General features: G+C 34.0%; 2 protein-coding genes across 3 annotated transcripts; both read right to left on the reverse strand.

Annotated features, from left to right (window-relative positions):
- Nucleotides 1-6,072: 6,072 nt before the first annotated feature.
- On the reverse strand, nucleotides 6,073-6,699 carry LOC122016134 (60S ribosomal protein L39-like). The gene is made up of 3 exons (XM_042573343.1): nucleotides 6,658-6,699; nucleotides 6,459-6,562; nucleotides 6,073-6,357 (listed from the first exon to the last, which is right to left on the reverse strand). The coding sequence occupies exons 1-3, from the start codon at nucleotides 6,658-6,660 to the stop codon at nucleotides 6,309-6,311; spliced, it is 156 nt and encodes a 51-aa protein (XP_042429277.1). The 5' UTR covers nucleotides 6,661-6,699; the 3' UTR covers nucleotides 6,073-6,308.
- Nucleotides 6,700-7,720: 1,021 nt separating this feature from the next.
- LOC122015052 (E3 ubiquitin-protein ligase BIG BROTHER-like) lies at nucleotides 7,721-16,330 on the reverse strand. 2 transcript variants are annotated; one of them, XM_042571699.1, is made up of 9 exons: nucleotides 16,113-16,330; nucleotides 15,936-15,975; nucleotides 15,351-15,519; nucleotides 14,786-15,023; nucleotides 11,714-11,748; nucleotides 9,933-9,977; nucleotides 8,698-8,822; nucleotides 8,174-8,282; nucleotides 7,721-8,092 (listed from the first exon to the last, which is right to left on the reverse strand). In XM_042571699.1, exons 3-9 carry the CDS (start codon nucleotides 15,474-15,476, stop codon nucleotides 8,003-8,005), a joined length of 768 nt encoding a protein of 255 aa, XP_042427633.1. In that variant the 5' UTR covers nucleotides 15,477-15,519; nucleotides 15,936-15,975; nucleotides 16,113-16,330; the 3' UTR covers nucleotides 7,721-8,002. The 2 variants fall into 2 exon arrangements, with proteins under 2 accessions (XP_042427633.1, XP_042427632.1); XM_042571698.1 differs by lacking the exon at nucleotides 15,936-15,975.
- Nucleotides 16,331-17,983: the final 1,653 nt, after the last annotated feature.

The raw sequence follows: 17,983 nt of genomic DNA on the forward strand, positions 1-17,983 counted from the left end.
TTGTTTAATTCAAATGTTTAATTGAAATGTTGAGTTCTTAGGATAAGTAATGTTGAGTTCTATATATATTTGTAAAATAATAAAATAAAAACTCACAACAGACCTGTTTTTGAATTGAGAAGGTTTTACAAACGGTCATTCACGAGCCATAGCTTGCAACATCAGCATGTTTTCTTTTTTTTTTCATCAATTGCATTTGTGATTTATCGTTTTCAAGGAAGAACTGGATCGATTTTATAAGTTATTTTCAAGCAACAAAAAATTGCAATTATGATTTGTCGTTTTCGAGGAAGAACTAGATCGATTTTAGCATTTGTTTTCAAGCAACAAAAAAAATGAGAGAAGAAAGTTACACAAATGCAATTATAGATATGAACCATCGCAATCATGATTTCTGAATTCAATAAACATATAAATATCAGGTTATAACTTGAAATTGGGCACAGTAAACTATGACATGAAGTTTCTACATTAAGGTGGTTTTGCTGATACCATCTGAATATTTACAACAATCTGTCTATAACTTGAAATGGTCAACCAAACTTCTACTGAGCGATTGTTTACTGAAGAAGGTCCCCATGAATACATAGCCAATAAGATGACAACACCAATAAAAAATCACACAAGAACACGATATATGATATACATCAACAATATGGAACCAAACTACAAAATCATTAACATAACACCAATAGACTAAAATCGAGTTGGAAATAATATAGAGGAACGTTAACAATGTTAAATCAACAACATAGAAACAACAGATTGCACCAATAACATGAAATAAATTTCATAGTACTTTGAAAAATCAAGTCCAATTTGATAGCCTGGATACAAATTCAACAGTACATCAACAATTGATTCTCGATTCACAAATCTACAAGACTCCCAACTAATATAGGATACAAATTCAAACATCAAAAAGAAAAACTAAGCCAAAAAGAGAAACAATTTCATTACAAGTAGAATAACAGTGTTAATAACAATTTAACAGTGCTAATAGCGATTCCATGTTCTTCCAAAAGTCCATTTCAACTTTAGAACCAACAACTTAACAAAATTCCATATTCTTCCAAACCAGCAACTTCAGAAGCCGCAACTTCAGATAAATCGTCCAATGTAACAGAGGTAAAAAGGGATCCATGTTCTTCCAAAAGTCTGTAGAGAAGGCATGATCTGCTCCAATAAAAATGATAAATAAAACAAAAGAAGATGTTAAAAGGAACGATTTAGACAAAGGAAACTTGGATCGCAACATACTTACACTACTTCAATATATATACTATAAAGTTGCACGGGAATAAACCACCAATTGCGTGGAAATGGAAAACAACGCCTTATAAAATTATACTTGCAATCTCTGCCCGATGGCGTGGAAATGGAAAACAAAGGCAAAGCCAATAAAATTGTTTCCTTAATTGTAATTCAGAAAGACAATGATATCAAGCATTTTCATTAATTAACCTGAATCTTCATTCCATCGTCAGCCAAAAACCAGTACTCATAGCTGCAAGATAGATTATAAACAAACTTTAAACTAGCTAAAACCACATGAATATACTTGTACAAAATAGTAACATCACATACCTTCTTTCGGGCCTTTGCAAATGATTTCTTCACAATTTGTTCAACCTTAGATTGTTTCCTCTTTGTGGGTGGACGACCTTTGGTTCTTACTTTCAATGGAGAGTGTATCACTTTTACCCTGGATGTAGATGCTTCTTCAAGTTGTTCAGCCCTTGATTGCCCATTTTCCATAGCAATAATAAGTTTTTCCTTAGTGTCTTTCATGATTTCCACCAAAACATAACAAATGTTGTCACTTTCGGCTCCAAATTGTTGAACCTCTTGCATCAATGGGATGAGAGTATTATACCGAAGTCTTTTCCACAACAACCATAATCATCATATATGTTACTGATGCTTTGATACACACGCTTAATATTTTTGCGTCATCGGTCCATAATATAACTCATTAGAACCTCAATAACCTTCATTCTCATCAACACTTTGATCATATGCCTACATAAAATTTCCCGAAACTCAAACAGACGACGCACACACTTCAATTGGCAATCTAACTCGATATAATGTACGCTAAAGAAAACTTCTCTTCCAGGTTGTCCATTCTATCCCAACATATTTTCTACTACTTCAAATATTAAAGTTGTCCCTTCTTCCCTCAACAAAGAGGCATCGCAAAACATCAACCCTCTTATTTCATCTTGGAACAACTTAAATATATTGTTAATGTAGACATTTTGGAATTGTCTTTCAATAGAATAACCAAGAATAACTGGCATGCTCAATATTCTTCTTCAATGTACTATCATACTGCTCAACAAATTGCTTCAAAAATGTTTTAGAATGAACATAGTCATCAAAAAATGCATTCATACTTTCACTTCTTTGAGTTGTAGACATACCAACACAAAAGTGATCTTTAACATACACAGGTATCCATCTATTTCGTTCCTCATACAAAGATTTCAATCAATCATTGTTCTCCAACTTGAACTATCAATCATTTTTAACCAGTTCGCATCACACTCATCAACTATAAGCCAGTTATAAACAATGGTCTTCAATTGTTTCTTTATCATTTTGTACTAAACATGATCGCCTAACTTCACTGGCAATTTTTTCATAATATGCCAAAGACATAGACGATGATGAAAATTCGGAAATACCTCTTCAATTGTGATTGTCATGGCACGACATTGGTCTGTGATTATAGCCTTTGGAGCACATCCATGCATACATGTCAACCACGAGTTGAACAACCATGTGAATGTTGCTGAGTCTTCACTTGATATTAATCCACATCCCAACAAGATAGATTGTCCATGATAATTCACCCCAACAAATAAAACAAAAGACATGTCATAACTATTAGTCAAATAGGTTATATCAAAAGACACGACATCACAAAAATAATCATATGCATCCCTATATCTTACATAGGCCCAAAAAATATTTTTTATTTGAGATTCACCATCTAAATCCAGCACATAAAAAAAGTTTGGGTTCCTACTTTGCATGCGGCAAAAATAATTACTCAAAGCTTCAGCATCTCCTTCCCCTAACCTCAACCTTCTAGCTTCTGAAATATAATTTCTACATTTTTTCTCATCAAATGATAAATTCTCATAACCTCCAGCCTCAACTACACAAGAGTGAAAACTTTTGCTTAAAGTTATTCCAACTTGATCATTTAATTCTAATTTTCCCTTTGTAGCTAAATTCAATACTTTATTATATCTAAAATGTCGTGACTTTCTAAAGCTCAAGATATGATTATGCTCAATGTCTACACTAGTTATCACAAAGTTCCCATCATTTCGAACAGCTACATTAATTTTAGCTTTGCAATTTGTCTTACTAGAAGATCGAGGGTGTAAAACATTTTTAGCTTGAGATACTTTCTTACGATTTTTGGCACATCCAATAGAAAAATATTTTTGTTTTACATCATCTCCATTCCTACCACCTAATTTCGAAATACCGAAACCAACATTGGTAGCATAGGAATTATAAAAAGTATGAACTTCTTCTTCAGAGGAAAATATCATTCTAACCTCAGGTAGCTTGACTTCTTCGACAGTAGATGGAGATGGGTCTTGATCCACATGGTCGGTGTTATCCTTCATCTCATTCAAATCAATTTTTCCATCTTCCATGATACTTTCTTCATCTACATTTATTAAGAGAAAAGTTAATAACATAAACTAAAAAAGAAATAGAGAATGAATCCTAAAAAGTGAACAATATGTCTGCACGAAATTGGACTAGAAGCAGACATTGAACCGAAGAAGAAAAAGGAGGTGTGGATGAGTTAGGATTGGGTTACCACGAATTGAAGAAAGGAAAGATGTAGAAGAAGAAGCTAATTACCTCAAAGAGTACTCAAAGTCATTGCTCCTTGCTACTATAATTTGATGTGCTTCTTCGAATCCTTGAAAATGTTGATAGAGCCGAGCCTCGCTAAGGGAGAATGGTGAGGGAGAATGCTCCTCTCTTCGAGAACGTTGGGAGGAGGAAGACGAGGCTCGCTGGGAGGAGGAAGAGAACGGAAGGAGAAGACACTACGATACTTTTGAAGAAGTTAGGGCACTCGATTAATTTCACTGGGAGGAGGATTTTGGCAAGGAAGTGAGAAGAGAAAACGACAAAGGAGGGAGATCCAAGAACTACAGTGGAGATATGAGGACAGTAACAGAGGGAGAAAAGAGAACAGCAAGAGAGGGAGAAGTTGTTGTTTTGCGAGGGGGAAGAAAAAGTTACCGTTTTGCACAGGGAAAGAGGCTCAGAGAGATAGAGCACGCGGAAAAATCAAACATTTTGACACGAAAGGACTTCATTCGCGAAGCCGAGAGAGAGGAGTGAGGTGGAGTTGGCCATGTAAACTGCCAACAAGGTCACAAAAAATTTTTACAGTAATATGTCCCGGCGAATATCATTTTCCTTTTTAAAATTTAACTAGATGAATTGAACAACTACTGTTGTTTGACTTCGACTTTGCTTTAAATCTCAGCCATCGATTTGACACACAGAACCGTGACTTCTTCCCAAGGTGCTGCGCATTGCCAAATATTAAATAATATTAATAATAACTAGGTGCTTATTGAAATATTAATATTTATATATTGATGACGTTTGATCAAGAACAAAACTTTATTAAATTTAAAATAAATAATTTTGAACAATTTTATAAATTCAAAATGAATAACTTTAGCAAAGCCTTTTTGTTAAAAAGATCCAGATGCATTTTTTTTTATGGAGATCCAAAAATATTATCGACGTAGTTTATTGTATAATTTAATATAAATAAATTTGAGAAAAAATCATGGTATCTTAGGTGGCAAAAATAAAATTGAGCACCAAGCTAGCTATACATCTATCATAATCTTATGCGCAAAAACAAGGCAGTTATATTAATGTTACACATCATTCCATTAGATAAAATCACAATCTAAAACATAGCACAACATCTAGACTATTTATTGCTGAAACAAAAAGCATTTCCTACCATGAATGAAGCTTCTGCTAATGCAAAGTCTAGGAGAAGAATCACCCATTGTATTTATTATACACAACCTTACGAAAGATTGCAAGAGATTGTTTCCACAACTAATAATCCACCCATAACCACAATCAATAGTCTCACTCCAAGTTTTGTTTAGTTTACCACTTATAGATATCCTTAGTTTACTCTTGCCGAAATTGGGAAGTCATAATGGTTTAAAATCTAAATTTGCTAAGGAGTTTGGTTCCTAACCAGAGCGGTACAGTTTTAGTATCATGCCGTTCCATTTTATGTCGGTGGCTACAAGGAGGTAAAAGAAGAAAAAGAGGAACCTTACTAGAAAAGTTAAGGTTGCTGAAGAAGCTAATAGGTTGGAAGTGTGTCATAGCAACCACTTAAGTGGGTAAATGGTCATGTAAGAAGCTCCCAGTTCATAAAGAAGGTGAAAGGTTATGACAGAGCTCACAACCAAGGCAAAAGGCTCAGGCAGAGCACACAACCAAGACGGAAGATTAGTGAGGAAGATAAAACTACAAAGGACTTATTCACTCACGCATTGGGGTTTCAAAGCTTTTTATGTGGCATCAGCCAGTGTAGATTGGCACAATTGAGAATAAAGGTAAAATAGGATTTAAGACCTTGCTATGAAAAGACAAGAATTTTACTAGTCATAGCTAAACTATAATCAAAACACCACTTCAAAGTCAAAATTGCGCATCTAATACATCCGAACATCTATCTATCAAACTTGGTTCCCCATCAACTAACTTGACAAGAAAAATAGACTATACTGCATTACTAAGCAACACAATAATAATAGGTTGTTAAATGAACTACCAAACAAGATAACACACTTTTTCTAACTAGAGCAATTGAACTAAAGAACTGAACAAGACAGCATATTATTCTACTTTAAACTTCATTCAACAATGCTGCACAATTTAACCCTTTGATTAAAGATTTCTAATCGTGCATTTATAGTCAAACTAAATCCCATAGTAAGAAAGAATTCATGTAAAATATCGAGTGAATAATAGAATGCGGAAGGCTCCCAAACTACTGAACTTTTTAAATTAATAAATTAACTATATGATTCAACAACATTCCCGTACGTAAGAAAATTCAACTAATTAAGCACGCAAATATCCATATTGATCACTGAGGACCAAAATTCAGCTAATGAACTCGGAACGAGATACAGTACTAGAGCAATGCCAAGAATAATTGAGAAGAAAAGGAAACATAAATGTTTCTTAAAGGTGAAAAAGGAAATAGAGCGTCCTCAAAACCCTAGCTTTGTGCGGCGCCAGTGCCTGCGCTTCGCGTTATACCTAGCAAGGAAACATTAAAATAAAAAAGCCTGAGCAACTCGAAACCCAAAGAAATGAAGAGGGGCAATCAAACTAAGGAGAAGAGATGGAAAATAAGGAACCTGATGGTATTTCCGGTCCTCAAGCGGATCCAGTGGGGGATGGGGCGATTCTGGCGCATCTTCTTCGCCAGCTTCTGCTTGATCTTGAACGTCTTGTGGGACGGCTGCAAATGCCAGAAGTGTAACAAGGATTAGAGCCAAGACGAAACGTAAAACGATTCCCTGGAGGAGAAAACCTAACAAATGGGAAGAAAGATACCATCTTTACTCTGCGGCTCCTTCTGATCGATGAGAAGGTGGAAACCCTAGACAGTAAGCGAATATATAGTAGACCGAAAAATAATGGGCCTAATTTTGGAAAGAAGAAAACGGGCTCTAAATGGGGAGTGATTTTGTGAGAAAGTGGGCTAAAATGGGCCGTATAAATTCCGAAGCAACGATTGACTTACAATTCTCAATTCTCAATTCTCACTAGTAATTAGTAGGGTGAGCGTATCAATTCATTTATACTGATTTAAACTGAACCAAAAAAAAAAATCTATTAGATATAGGGTTGGATGTGGAATTTTGATATTACAATCTGATCTAGTAGAGTCGGATAAATTTTTATCTCAATAAGTGAATTAATCCGATTCACGATTACTCCTATTTGTAACAACTATTATCGATAAGTTGTTACATATTATAGTAGTTACTGTCAATAAGCTGTTACATATTGTAGCGGCTACTATCGATTAACTGCTACAACATATAATAAGAAATAGTTATTATCATTTTAAAATATTTTATTTTTTTATTATATTTATATTTATATTTCATTGAATATAAAATCAGATATTCAAATAATACATAAGAATCACTGGATATATGATTGAATATATTAACTGATCTAGTAGAACTAAATAATTTTTTATTCTAATAATCAAACTCATCCGATCTGCAATCATCCTAATTAGTAATGTATTCATACTACGCGAGGCAATTTGAAGTCCTTTAAAATTCCTGAGCAACTGTTGACTCTTAGAATTCTACACGCTAATTTCCAGTTAACTCCTTAAGCAATCCCCATGGAAAGTTGAAACAAAATACTATTTAATTTAAATAATATTTCTGAATAAAATTTAAAAAATAATAATAATAATATTTATAGTTAATTTTGTAACTGAGGATTAATTAATAAAATATTAAATAAATTATTCATTAAAATTTTCAAACAAATTATCTAAATTAAATAAAATAACATTTGATTATATTTTATTTCTCATAATCATAATTATGTGATTACACATAACTAAGATCAAACACACCATAAGCAATATCCATTACTGTAAATGCCAACTGATGTCCTAACTTGTGTATATATTGCTGGTAGAGGTAGCACGTAGTTCCATGAAACGCATTTGTAGTACTTATCGGTTCATACTCCAAATAACAAACAAGGAATCCTGATCTGATCATTCTAACAATTATCCTATTGAGAATCTACAACAGCAGAGTTTGTTTCATACAAGCTAAAGACAACCATGGAATCAGTCTTGTTTTGTTTGATTCAACTCCTGGGGAGATCCGGGTGTCAAAAAGGAGCAGCTTATGCAACAGAATCGCTAACCACTTCCGTGTATTCCGCTAGGCATAAATTCTTGGTTATTCAGTTCTTCCTCGATAGATACCTCGACAAAGCAAATTGGGCATGCCTGTCTCACAGAAAATTAATCAGAGAGCAGTGGGGGAACAAAGTATTCGTTGAAGAGGAGCTTTCTCGCGTGCGTACTGACCTTGTTTATACGAAGCCATTTTGTCACACAGGCAGAATGGTAAGCATGCTTGCATGGAAGTGTTGTTTGTCGATCACCTCTCTTGTATTTCATCTGGCATACAACACATCTGATACAACACAAGTTAGATACGTAGGCAGATAATTCATATGACCGATAAGATGCATATACAAATTAATATATACACAAACACAGGACGCACATGTAGGACTCCTGTAATCAAAGAACTGGCATACTAAAACCTTTAAAAATTTTCAATTATGGCATGCATTCGTAACCCAACCAATATACGTGGTGAATAGCCTAGAGTGAAATGGTATAACCTTGCTTAATTAGTTGCCAGAGACTAAGAAAAACATTTCCAATGTCATATTGCCATTCATTATCATAAGTTTACACTGTCGCTTCAGGCCAAAATCAACAGACTAAACTGAAGAAAAAAAGTTCAGCATATTTAATTTAATGATGATAAATTGATAGAAGACACAATATTTATTATGGGAACTTGAATAAACAGTACTTACCTCTCTCGTGCTTTCTTTCTAGAAAATAATCTACTTTTATACTTCGTGACAGGAAGCGAAGCAATTTGTTCTTGAGTGAGACCTCGGCTTTGTGTTCCAATTGCCTCACCCAACTCCAGCAATTCCTGAATAAGAGGCAAAATTGCAATAAGTAAATTGTAAGATTGCAACATGATAAGTTTGCTGCTGGCGTTAAATAAGAATCAGATCCATGATATTTTTTTCACATACCAGAATATTGTGCCAATGTGGAAATTTAGTCTTAGTTTTAGTTTCTTTTTCCACTTTACAAAGAACCATCAAGAGAAAATCAAAGCCTATTTCAAAACCAAGGGGATGTATATAAAGTTGAATAGGAGGATGCTTAGAAGTATGGGTATTCTGGGGACTACATAAGAGGTGTGGAGGTCATTCAAAGAATGCAGAAGTTGGTCCAAGTGTAAGCCATTGGAACATATTTGATCACCAGCTAAATAATTTATCCACACAGCCTCGAACCAGCTTCCTCTGCTTGACAAGAAGTAGAAATATTCCATCCTCTCCTGCTCGTGGGGACCGACAGATTCATCTTTAGAATATTTGGCTGATGTACATCTCATGGTTATCTTACACAGGAGTGTTGGATGGTATCCATTATCCAGAAGGTCAATCTCTAGTCGATAGGTTGAATTTCAGTGCAAGCACAAAGCTAGGATCGAGTAGAAGACCTCATAGGCAATCACAATCAATCTCATACCATCACAATCAATCTTCTCATTTTATTGACAATTGGTGATACACCTTATAATGAATACTAATTCAAAGTATAACAAAATATTAGGACATCTAGCGTGTTTATGAAAAATTTAAGCATCTGCAGCGGCTCTATTTTATCCAATTAATTTAATGACTGTCTATTTTAGATGAGACATAAGCTAGGTAGAAGCAATTGATCCCATCAAGTATTTTGAAACAGAGTTGCTTCAACATATAGATGCCTTGGATTAAATTGCATGTTTTTATTCTAAATTTATAACAGGGTAAAAAAATATGAACAAATAACATACAGATGGAGATTACCTTGTCCAGGAGTCAAAAATAGAAACAAACATTAATCTTTCACATTCAAATTTTATTTCACTGAATAACATTCACACAGAATCTTCAAAGATAATAAAAATGGAGCATGTGCGCCAACTACTATTTAGATTCCAGAAGACAAAATCATCAAGGGATGTAAGAAATTAAATACAAACCTCATATGTCATATTATCAGGGTCAACATTGTCTTGCCAAAAAACCTATCACAAATTAAGAGAAAAAATAAGTAACCTAAGATGCAAAAAGCAATGCTGACAAGTGAATAATTTGCATCGACCAGAATATTGATACACAAACATAATGTGAAGAAATGCAAAGTCAAATTCAGATTGTGTATTAACTAATTCTTCAGAGGCAATAAGAATGGAACAGATATAGACAAGGAAATACTAATGAAATGGATCAAGAAATAAACTTGATGCCGGGAAGAAAAGGTAACAGAGATTTCTGGGAGCAAACAAAACTTTGTACTAGAGAAAGTATAGAAAACCAAATCAATTTATTTGGTCAGCCAAGTACTCTCATTAGAATAGGGAATCAATTTATACACAGTGCGCTTATAATTTTTGGGTATTGCCAGATTCACCATTTATTCTTCTAAGCATACCACTGTGTCTATCTCAAGAATTGTGACTACACTATGTGAGGATCTGAACGGATTGTAGAAAGAATGCATTCTCATATGAAGTTTACAAACTTTGATGACTAACAGCTGTAACAAGTACACCAAACACTGTATCAACTGGATCGGAAGCTCATATACCTAAAGATGGCCTAATTACAACCAGTAAGAGACATGACGAGAGATTAGTTTAGCATCAAAAAATGATGGGGCTAAAAAGGCATCCTTAGATGGTACTAGTATCTGCATCATTAAATAAAAATCATTTTTCATAAAACTAAAACAGTGCATCTAATCAAGCGATCTTCTAATCAATATGGTAGTTGAATGTAGGAGATTAAAAAAAAGACAATAATAAAAAATTTAGTCAAAAAACATCTGGTAATTCTGTTACACAGTGCAATTTTGGATCATGAAAATGGTTAGCAACTTTACAATATATGGTCAAAGAGAAATAATTCAGATATACAAGATAACAAAATTAAATCTCACCATCCTGTAATACTTAATTTTTTAGTACTGAGTGTTAAGTAGCAGGGCGATGATACATCATCTTTTAACTGATATCTGAAAGGCAACCCCAATAGCACTTACCTAACCAACAAATTTTAGTAGCTTTTCATGATTTTAACATGTCATTCCTCTTATAACTAAATTGGCATTAACATATCATTATTGTCAGATGAGATATTGAGGATAAATTCAACTAGTTCTATTGAGAAGTATCGCATTGTCCTCTTTTATTTATCAAAACCAATCTATTCCAAATTAAATACATCTTCCATTCTTCATTGCCACATTCTTTCAGCTTATTATTTCAGTGTAAATGAGAGGAGCAAGTTTACAATACTTGTTTTTTCAATGGAATTCATGCCCAATGCATCAGAGCCATCTATGTACATTAACCCTCGACAAGTTAAAGCAAACGAGACTACAAGGAGTTCCATGCAAATTTGGCAACAAATTAGGATTTTCCTGTAACTATATTCCAACAAAGATCAAGTCGAAGAACGATAAGACAATTAAATTTTTCTTTGGTTAAGAAAGATAAGATACAACCAAAAATCTAATATTGAAAAAGTAGCGCTACAAGCACGAAAATGCATAAAGGAGCCATAAAGTATTTAATGTTCATCGAATTTATTTCAACAGCTTATATTTCTGATCAATCTGTTTATGTAGTTATACAACAAGCATTCAGGAGAACATACAGGAGCAGAGATACTTGAAAAAATAATAACTAATTATGTGACTGTATTTTGTATTAATCAATTGTTGACAATTTTAGTGGATGCATGTGGAAGCACTTTGCACCTGAGAACCAATTCCATTTTGTTGTACTTGAACACCTGAAAATAAACAAAGGAAAAAATATTAATTTCCAGCAACAAAAAAAAGTTCGGAAAGAAAATAAAAATATAGCGTTGGCATCATTAAAAAGAAAGATTCTAGTATAATACCTAATGACTAAATATTTGATAAGGGACTAAATTGTTGAATCACATACAACTATAATTTCAGGTATATTACTCTTTTGTCAAGATGGAGGCAAGATAGTGATGTTCATTTCATTATACAAAATAGAAATCCGATAAACAAATAAGATCAATTAAGATATTTGACAAAAATACTAAAGAGGAAATCTTAGTGTGACGGTTGGGATAGTTGATGATGTGACACTATGACTAAAATTGAAGACCATCATCAAATTGACTTTGGCTGAGTCAACCTAATCTTTAGTCTTCTTCCTTAACTAAAACTAATTTGTGAAAAACATTTTCATGGGAAATAAGTTTCCGATGTTTGGCCCAATTAAACAATGGCCTATTTGAAAAGTGTTCTCTATCCAGACCATACCAACATACCTAGCCTAGTCAAACCCACTTGGATCACATGGCCCATCTTGCCATACTAGACCAACCCAACCAACCATTAGACCAACCCGCCCGACACAATTCGCCAGCCTAGGCCACCCTGCTAACTTGCGAATCTAAACCTACCAACCCACCCTGCCCACCAACTAACTTAGCTTACCAACCCATTGATTCTAATTAGAGTCTAACGAACCTGCTTAGCTTGCCTAGACTACCCTTCCCGCCTAAGACACTTGGTTCATCAAGTCCAATCAGAGAGACCAAATACCTAGATGTGATTGAAACTCTCTGCTTGATCAACCTGCTTACTCCGCCTAGCCTAGTCGATCTGCCTTATCTAGATCGATCAATCGATCTACTTAGATGAGGGAAGAAGTGGAGGGTAGAGAAGGGTTGACAAATAGAGTGAAAGTTTGCAAATGGGTGGGAAAATAAGTTTCGCTCTAATTCAAAGGAAGACTTTTTCCCTAAAATAAAATGCCTACATTTTTCATTGACCAAATCGTTGACTACAATGTTCCATGGCACCAAACACTAGAAAACCAGGGAAAGCATTTCCTATAAAATATTTTCTACAAAACAAACAAAGCGAGGAATTATGAGAGATCACAAAAAAGAGATATCATGATTTCAATATCTACTTTTTGCCAATGAGTTATAGTGGAGAGAGACCAAGAATCTGACCTACACAAGGCGATGCTTGAGTTAAGGCTGATAATAATTTAGCAGCCACTCAAGCAAGGATAAATATGATAGTGGAAGAGTCATAATGACTAATTTATGTTTGAGATTGCAAGTGATCAAGAGATTAATAAAAGTGATCTAGAGGAAAGTAAAATTAGAATTTACTCTGAGAGAGAAGATATGCCAAATGAAGACTGTGTACGTGGGTAAGAAGTAGAATCTATCCTCCACTTCAAAGTAAGAGAGATGTGAACATCTACTTGAGAAATGCCAAATGAGGACTCTATTTCCAATTATTTCACTAGGAAGGAGTGAAAGGAGATATAAACTGAAACATGTCATTGACTTCAAGAGAAAAGAACTATTAAAAGAAATGGACAATGCCTAGCCTTATCTTAAATCACGTAGATAGTGATATATAGCATTAGGAGGAAAAAAACTGGAAGGAGAAATTAAAATAAAAAACTTAGCCATAGTATAACCTGAGGTAAAAAGTAAAAAAGGAAGACTTCGGTCAAAAATAATGAAGACTGAAGAATGTCGTCTTATTTTTAAAAAAATAAAAATACACAGTTTTTAGTTATCTTATTTCCCTTTTTGGAAATGCATCGCTCTATTTTTGGGGGATTTGATATGAGCCTTATTTGGGCCTTGTTTGGAGGGGGAAACAGACCCTGGGCTTAGCTTGAGGAAGGGGAAAAATCCTGGCCCAAATAGAGAAGTGTAGCCATTGAAATGTTGGTGAATCACAAAGGTGAAGATAGAGACAGATCTTTGTCGTGGAGATTGAAGACTTACCACAGATGCGAAGACATCAACACCATCCCATGCAATGTCATAGACCTCTTTGTCTTGGGTGATGAGCCAGGAGTCAATGGAGGAGGTATTAAAACAATGGAACTCATTGTCAATACGGTTAAAGGACCTAAGGGATTACCGAACTTGGAGAATCCATTGATGTTAAGAACCATGAGGCCACAGGCTAGTGCTAGAGTATGACATTACTTGTGAAGGCAGCAAAGTAGGTGCATAATGACATCAAGGTGTTGACGTGAGGGTAGCTAACCAAGGAGGCTGGAAATGCCAATTTGAAGATGCATATCAAGTCAAAGGAGGAATGACAAGTAAGATCACCTGGCAAGACAACTGGAAAGTAGCAGAAGTTGTAGATTGTAAGATCTTATTATGGCTTCAACCAAATCTAGAGAATGAAGCTCCTCAAAGATTAAAAAAAAAAACTAAACAACTATTCAGTCTAACAAATAACAAATTAAATCAAAATTTCATGCAAATGGAAATTTATGCAATCTCCAAAAGTTGGGAAGGGAAAAATTACAAGATTGCTCCTCTTCCCATTGATTGAGCCATTGAGCTCCTAACCTCCTAGTTTATCTTTAAATCTTATCAAATTCAAAGACATGGTAGGTACCACAATCATGAGTTTGATACTCATGTCTCCCTCTACTTACTTTCATGTAATTTCTGTCTTTTCTCTCTAGGAGTGCTACTCTGCTTTCATGTGTTCCTGTCATGACCTAAGCCTAATTGGGATCGCTTGTGATAAGAATATATCCTTTGCTTGCAAGATAATACATAACTCAACTAGATAATTTCCTCAAGTTTAAGCATCGAAAAATGGTAGCTCAATGTGTTGAGTATATTGGCTGCTTTCATTGCTAAAATGGAGATAAGAACCTCTCTTGGTTTACATGGTATATAAAGTTATAACCTCAATTAGCCATTACATCATTCATATGTTTGGCTTTAACATTTTTTTCATCAAAGCACTTAGTATATGAAGGAAAGTAATACGGAAGTAATTACTTACGTTCCTCGGATCCAAAATTTCTATTTGCATAAGAAAATTCATTTCCAAATCGAGATGGCCATGCTGAATTGAGGTTGTTTGAAACTGCAGAGTTCTCCGATGCTCTTCTAGCCTCATCCAATCTTTGTGTATAGTCATTGACCTCATAAGTGTGGCTATAGTCATAATAGGAGCCAGTAGAAGAGCCAGAAAATCCATATTTATATGGATTTATGTACATAGACCAGTAAGTATTCCCCTGCAATATAAACCACACATACAGTTTCTCAAATTCAAATTTATAGATATTTGATGAATGGAGATTTCAGATTCTTCTATAAATCACAGTTCAATAAGCTATGTCTCAAACAGTCATACTTGCTGATTAAATGTTCAGATGAATGTTGCATAGGCCTCAAAAAGAAAGGTTCAAATATATTTATTATCTGTAAGGTAGAATTGTGCAATGCATAGTTATAAATCAGAAGAGTCAGTAGAAGCACTATGGCAAGTATTAAGGAACTCATTACTCAGTTATACATATAAATTCATAGGCATGAAGAGAGAATAAAATCCTAAAGATTACCTGTTCATGCAAAGCTTCCGCAAAGGTAGCATCAGCCTGGGCATATGTTAGCCCTTCAAACAAATCCATAAAACTTTCTGTTACAGTGTAAGGAAAACCAGCATTTATATAATGAATATCCTCCATATGCTGATTACCATGTATTACTCTTGGCGTACAATCAACCACACTAACCAAAAAAGATATGAAAAAAAGAATAAGAAAATTTAAAAAAAATGGTGAAGAACAAATTTAACCCTAAAATAAAATGTAACATAGTAAACATGAGCTTTTCAGAAAGAGATCAATCGATGCATTTATATTTTTAACAAAAATTAAAACCAACTTTTAATACAAGAAAGAAGCTAAAGAAAAAGACTGCAATCAAGATCAAGCGTCTCCTAAGGAAACAAGTGGTATTCTAGTTCAAGAAACGCCTGACCAAATAAAGCAAAAACATATTTCCAAGTTAGCGCTGCCTCTTTTCAGCATCCAGCACTTTATTTAAACGCATATTAGTTGAGCTAACTTGATCAGAACCATGTTTCGAGTAGGACCTAATGTCCGTCAACAGAATCCCAAGCAAATCCAACGAACGTGACTCACCGGCATTCCACATTGTCTACCGAACCTTGGGAATCTCATTCTACATCGAGATCAAGGGCGATAACCAAAAAAAAACAGATCAGTTTCATGAGAAAGAAGAAAAGGTTCCTGTAGCCATCTATTCAAGAAAATAAACAATATCACGACAACCATGAAGGGGGAAGCGAGCACCCGCACCTCAGTCCAAAGCGATCGCCTCAAATGAAGGTCGAGGAACCAAACGACGAAGGAAGAAGACTGGAGATGCAGGTAGAACGGCAATGGCGATGGATTTAGAAGAATATCCGTAACGAAGAAGAGAGAAGGGTTTGGTCGTCGGGGGCTCATTCACCCCTCCGTCCTTTTTCTTTCCTCTCTCTCGCTCGCTATGCAGCAATTTGGTCTCCTCACTTTCTCTCTCCGAAAGTAATTTTATTCGTGTGTAAATTTTATTTTTGTCCCGGGAAAATAAAAAATCGCTTCAATTTTTCAAATTCCACCCGGGATTTTGAGTGATAAAAATATTTCTCAAAGTGGGAAATGTTGATGTATTGGATTTGACAATGAATTTGATTTCAATAAGCTTCACTATGGCTCAAGTGTTAAATTTCATTTATTTATTTTTTAAATGATTTCTTATAATAAAATTTAAATTGTGAATTTATTGCTAAAGTTTGTATATTTTGGACATAGGACCTATAGGATCCAATGTGTATATGGGGTAGTGTTTCTAGAATTGCTAGATAAATAAAAAATAAATTTGTTTAGGGTAAAATTTATTAAATTATCTAAATCTACAAGTGAAGAGATTTACTTAATCATCTTTTACTATAATTAAGACATAACTTTAAAAAAAGAAATAGGGCACGACAACTCTCAAAAAAATGATACAAGAGTTAGATCTTCCAATAAAAACCCAAAGAAATTGGAAATTTTTTCCATCAGGTAATCATCTAAATAAATCTTCATGAGTGCTTCTCGATTCGTATTCACGATTAGTCAGTTTGAATAGTTGAATATCAGATCAAAAAAAATTAGGATATGACTTCGAAGAATTGGATACCTAATACCTACTAAATAAAAAATAGAATAAAATAAAAACTAGGGCATGACTTCTGTGTTGGGTCACCCATTGCGGTGGATACAATGGTACTTTTTCAATTTGTTAAATATTTAAGAATTGAATTTTAACATCGACAAATTAATAAATATTTTTTTAATAGATAGTTGACCTAAAAATATTAAGACGATAGATCACCCACTACGAATACTTTCTAGTTACCTTAATAGTCGCTCATAAATTTTTTATGGGAGTAATCATCTCACAATTAGTCAACATAAATTAATAAAATACTTGGTGCTAATTTAAAAGAAAAAAACTTCGGCACGATCAGATGGTCAATGGCACGATGACTGAATCTCGACGTCAAGGTTCGATTCTCCAGCAACATATTTACCAAACGTTTACGGTGCTCAAAATCTTGGTGTATTAGACTAGACCATCGGGTTACGAGCAATAGCGTAGCCAGGATTTTAGATTAGGAGGGACGATTTTATAAAAATTCTAAATATTAGTGTAGATCAATTTTTATCCTCCAAAAGTCTAACTTTCAAATTTAAAGAGTTAAAAATGAATTTAAATTTAAAATTTTTTAATTTAGCCATTGATTTTAGTTGAAACAACGATCTATGGATCCTCAGACCTTATCTATGACTTAAAGTCTAAGAATCAATTTAGGTGGAAGAGAGAGAGAAGGGAGGATGTAGTAAAGGGGGATGCCCTATTTGAAGTAAGTATATCTCATATTTTTTTTATATACTTTGACATTATTATTTCACCTAATTTATCATTAATATAATATTTTAGATACATAATCACTTAATTTAATGATTATTTTTTTAACCATTCAAAAATAATAATAAAATTGATAGTAAACAAATAAACATGAATATAAAAAATTGACACTATATTTTTTTTTTGACACTTATATCTGTAACGAAAAAGAAAAAATAAGAAAACTTTACTTCAATCAAAAGATGTTTGTTGTGGAGTATTGTTGTAGCGACAA

This window comes from Zingiber officinale, chromosome 8B, assembly GCF_018446385.1.
Source record: "Zingiber officinale cultivar Zhangliang chromosome 8B, Zo_v1.1, whole genome shotgun sequence".
Lineage (NCBI taxonomy): Eukaryota > Viridiplantae > Streptophyta > Magnoliopsida > Zingiberales > Zingiberaceae > Zingiber > Zingiber officinale.